This window comes from Miscanthus floridulus, chromosome 7 (genome assembly GCF_019320115.1).
Source record: "Miscanthus floridulus cultivar M001 chromosome 7, ASM1932011v1, whole genome shotgun sequence".
NCBI lineage: Eukaryota > Viridiplantae > Streptophyta > Magnoliopsida > Poales > Poaceae > Miscanthus > Miscanthus floridulus.
Window position 1 is genome coordinate 6,624,703 of NC_089586.1, and position 5,152 is coordinate 6,629,854.

General features: G+C 46.3%; 1 protein-coding gene across 1 annotated transcript; it reads right to left on the minus strand.

Annotated features, from left to right (window-relative positions):
* Positions 1-324: 324 nt before the first annotated feature.
* On the minus strand, positions 325-4,388 carry LOC136462430 (zinc finger protein CONSTANS-LIKE 12-like). The gene is made up of 4 exons (XM_066461532.1): positions 3,693-4,388; positions 3,120-3,398; positions 1,450-2,027; positions 325-696 (listed from the first exon to the last, which is right to left on the minus strand). Exons 1-4 carry the CDS (start codon positions 4,167-4,169, stop codon positions 513-515), a joined length of 1,518 nt encoding a protein of 505 aa, XP_066317629.1. The 5' UTR covers positions 4,170-4,388; the 3' UTR covers positions 325-512.
* Between the last annotated feature and the right edge of the window lie 764 nt (positions 4,389-5,152).

Genomic DNA, 5,152 nt, shown 5'->3' on the forward strand with positions numbered 1-5,152 from the left:
GTGAGAACTTGTGACTTGAACTTTTTTTTAAAAATCTGAGAAACTAAAACACCCAATCGTCATGTTCATGTAGTTCGTGCAAGTGGGAACCCTGCCTGCCGGGTACGTACATACTAGTAATAAATTGGTCAGGATCACAGCAATGTACTATAGTATCTCGCTCGCTGGACATACTGCTGCCTTAGTTCGGCTCAGAAACAATATAAGAATTGGCTTTCAGTAGGGGTTTCGACCCCTCCTGTCCCTCAAAAAAAAAAAAAAAAAGAATTCCCTAAAAAAAACATGCTTTCAGTTTCCATCATCCTCAATAAAGATGTTGCACTGTTATGAACAATCCTGGCAAAACCAAATTGAAAGAATATTGCCCAAGGGGAAAAAAAAAGAAACTCTCATCTAAAATTATTATCTAACTGGGGTAAAAAGAATTGACTGGACACACAAACTGAAGCCTATGGTCCTAGCTGTGTATATGAATGCTCCAGCCAGCAAACTAAAGACCGGAACCTAGATAGCTAGGAATGTGTAGGGTGATCATCGCCGTTTCCATCGCCATCGCCATGGCCATGCTGTGTTGACAAATAATCGTCGCCATGGCCGCCACTGCCGCCAGTAGACGCCTTTGCAAATCTGCCTTTGACTCGGTTTCGTGTGTCTGCTCGTACCTTCCGGGATACATACATGATCTGTTTGCCAAACCTACAAATGCAAAAATCACAAGGGCTCTGTGTTACACACAAACATTTCATATAGACCGAACTAAAAATTTTATCTAGTGGAACAACCAAGCTATACCGAGGAACAGTAACAAATTGATTGCTAGGATTATCAAAATTGACACCACATTATGACAGTGCATTTTTCACTACTAGAACAACCAAATCATAAGACAGAATAATGAATTCAGAAGCAATACAAAACATGCCTCATGACAATTCAAGAGTACCAAAACATATAGTACAGAAAAAAATGGGAGAATAGTAGTAGACCATTTTGCATTGGGTAGTTAAGTATAGGGTCATTAAGATCTGATTGTAAGAAACATAGATAAATCATAGAAAATTGTGAAATAAAAAGGAGAACCACTAATCAGAGAAAGAAATCATGGTAACTATAGGAAAAACAAAAAAGCAAATGGAAGAATTAAAGAAAACATGTAAACCCTCCCACAATGGGCCGCGCACTTCATCATTGGGCTCCCATCGGCCCATGGCCGCGAGGCCAGCAGGGATCAAACGAACTCCGTTCATATATAGAGAGGCATTATAATATTATTATATTATATTCTTAGCAGTTTTATTTTCATTTCATAGCCATGTTTCCATTTATATATAGAAAAAACTTCACATCTTGAGGATCGGAGTAGACTGAGTATGACAAATCGATCGATGTACGTAACTGAGCTGAGAGTAATACTTAATTATATTAATGGCCTTATATATAAGCACGTACCTCCTGTTCTTCCTCTTGTCCTTGTACCTCTGCTTAGCCTCCTCCCTCTTCTCCTGCAGCTTGGTTTTTGCCTCCATGTCTCGGCTTGATCCTTGCATCGGCACCGAGGACGCCGCCTGCTGCTGCAGAGGCGCGTCCTGGTCTTGGTGGAGGACCGTCGTCCTGCCTAGCGCTGCCGGCGCCAAATGCTCATCAATACCCAAGTGCCTGCTTGGGAACTCGTCCGGCGGCCACATCGGCAAGCCGCTGTTGAAGAATTTGCATTGTTGAGGAGGAAGTTGGTGAGGAGGACGAAGAAGCCAATCCGGGTTTGGCGTCATGCCTTGTTGAAGAGAAAGTTGCTGATGAACAGGAGTAAGCAGATCCAGCTGGTATGGCGTCATGCTGGTGCTCGTGTTTGCAGCAGTGCTCATCACTGAACTGCTGAGCCGGAAAGCTGCATTGTTGCCGGTAAGAGATTCCATAGCATGATCAGTAGAAGATCGGGTTACGGTATCCGAAGAATATGATGACGATGGGTTTAACGGCTGAGGATCAGCATCATAACCCGACGACGACGACCACCACGCCGCCTCTGGCTACAGTACCGAACAGTCGGATGAGTAGCTATGTACCAGCAGGAAATGTGTAACGACTCATGCAACATTACATCGCATTACATATATATAGCAGGAGGCATTTGGCACTACACCTATTTGGCACAACTCCATTCTAAGATTTTTACCATCCCAAGATAAATCAACAGTTATTAGAATCATCCTAAGTCATCAAACAATTTTAAGTTTGATCAAGTCTGTAGGAAAGAGCAACAACTAATATCTAAAACACCAAACGAGTATATCATGAAAATATATTTCATGGTACATATAGTGATACTAATTTGGCAGTGTAAATACCAATGCTCTTTTTCGATAAATTTGATCAAACTTAAGTACAGGTTGACTTAAAACAACATTTGTTTTAGGACGGAAAGAGTATTTTCATTTTTTTATTGAACCTAACCAAAGGTTGAAACCACATTAGTTTATCATTGAAACTCCAAATTCTCCTCAAATCTTGAAGGAGCGCCAAAGCTCTGCCAAATAGACCTAGTACAACAATTTAGGTGAACTTGTGTAGTGAACCATGATTATTTATTTTTAAAACAAATCACAGAGGAGAGCTGCCGACAAAATTAAAAAATCCAGATATAATAAACTAAAGGGTCTCTGGAGGTCTCCGTTGGACATGTCCAAACCATCTCAACCGGTAAAGCTTGTTTAACACCAGTTGAGATGGTTTGGACATGTCCAACGGAGACCTCCAGAGACACCGGTGCGTAGTGGAATCCTAAACCAGGATAATAACGTGATGAGAGGCAGAGGAAGACCGAAGTTGACTGGTAGAGGCAATAAAAGGAGACTTGAAAGGATGGAATATACCCAAAGACTTAGCCTTAGATAGGAGTGCTTGGAAGACAGTTATTCACGTGTTTGAACCTTGATTGCTTCTGTTGGGTTTCAACTCTAGCCTACCCCAACTTATTTGTGACTTAAGGCTTTGTTGTTGTTGTTGTTGATAATAAACTAAAGGGTCAAAACAAACAATGGCCACAACTATAGTGAATCAATGACGATGATACTGAACACTGAATAGTTCAGAATACGGGAGCATTGGCTATATATGCATACCTCGTCAATGAGGGAGTTTGCCAGGGGCGCGGTCAAGCTCCAGTCGTCCATGAAGTTGAAGTCGTCGAGTTGCCCACCAGCACCAGTTGGGTCTTCGGGGAGGTGGTTGTACCAGTCGAAGTGGTCTTCTGTGAAGAGAGCAGCATCTCCTTCACCGCCGCCGGTCGGTAAGGCCGCCGCCGCAGCTGGCACGCCGCCGGCAACCGCTGCTGCCCCGTCGCCGGCCACCGCCTGCTTTTCAAAGTTGCCCCCGGTTTCGATGAGACTGCTTGATGGCAACTAGTAGTACGCACACCAAAGGTAAAAGAGACAAACTTGCAGCGAAGATCTGTTGCCTGAAGGTAGGCAGTGATCCAACCACAAGGGAAGGAGAAAAACACAAGAAAGAGAGATGTGTCAGTTGCATCTCAATTGGCCTGGCCCTTTCTTCAAATCAAGGCTTTCTGTTTGAGATCCGAAATTGTTGTCACTATTAGTTCAGTCATCAAACTAAACGACCAAGATAAACATTTAAAAAAATATATGAATCAGAGTATCAGACTAGCAAATGCAAGCAGTATGTAATGTAGGTACCTCATTCAGCATAATGTGTTGTTCGTCGCAAGATCTGCTGCTGCCGGGCAAATCTGTTGGTTTCAGTTCGATGTTGAGTAGGTCAGGGACCCACTGCGGCGGTGGCGGCGGCGTTAAAGGCGGCGGCACCTCGGCGCGCGGAGCGTCAATGTAGAGGATGCGCGCGAGGTCGGCGGGGTCCGGGAACCCGGTGTAGGAGCGCGTCGGGCTCCAAGCGTGGCCCTCGGCATCGCACCCAGCGGCACGCGCGCAGTGCGCGCAGAGGAAGGCCCGGTGGACGGCGCAGCGAGCGGCGGCGGCCGCGGCGTGGCATCCCTCGCAGAGCGGGGCGCGCTCGTGGGCGCCCACGGTGGCGGCGTGCACGGGGACGTCACAGAGCAGGCACAGGCGCGTGCCGTGCTGGGCGCAGTGCAGCAGCGCGCGCTGCGCGGCGCAGTAGTCGCAGGGCACGCCACCGCCGTCGTCCGGGACAACCATGGTGTCGTCCGCCACGCCCGTGCCAGCACCAGCAGCAGGTGCAGGTGGCCACCCGTCGTCCCATGCCGCCCCCGCCGTATAACATGGTGCGCCGCCGGCCGGCCGGCCGGCGGCGAGGGTGGAGTTGGAGGGGTCTCTCGTATTGGCAGCACGGTAGTGGGGATCCGTCGAGGGGGTTGGTTTGGTTGGTGGCTTCGTACGTGCGTGCGGCGCTGACGATGGCGGCGGCGGCACGACTCGAGGCTGGTTAGGTCGGAGTGTGTATCTATCTATATATAGAAGTCAGCAGCCACCACCATAGGGCCGAAAATTTAAAATACGATCTGGGCTGCGCGTATTATTCAGTCAAACCCGAGCTGTCCAACAATAATTTCAAAAAAATTGAGAGTAGATTTTAAAAACTCTTAGAAATGATTTTTTTTAGTTGACACCACCGACATAGTACATATTAGGGCGCCGGTAACTAAAAAAAAAGGTGTTCAGGCCTGGTGCCTACCTTAGCCTCTTCCTCGTAAACTTTAGTCCATATCACATTGGATATTTGACAGATGCATGGAGTATTAAATATAGACTAAAAATAACTAATTCACTACCGGAATCGAAGGATTTGCCGAGTGTCATATTCTTTGCCGAGTGTATTTTATCGGACACTCGGCAAACCATCTCTTTGCCGAGTGCCAAATTAAAAACACTTGGCAAAGATTTGACACTCGCAAACTATCTGTGTGCCGAGTGCCTTACTAAAAACACTCGATAAACATTCTGACACTCGGCAATTCTAATGAAAAACACTCGACAAACTTCGGCACTCGGCAAATATGGGAAAAACACTCGGCAAATTACAGCACTCGGCAAACATCGTGCCACGTGTCCCTCCATTGCCCTTTTGCCGAGTGTCCGTTGGGCAACACTCGGCAAATAATTTATTTATTTATTCTCATTTAACCTTGAAACTTTTTTTTGTACTCAACAAACAACATAGC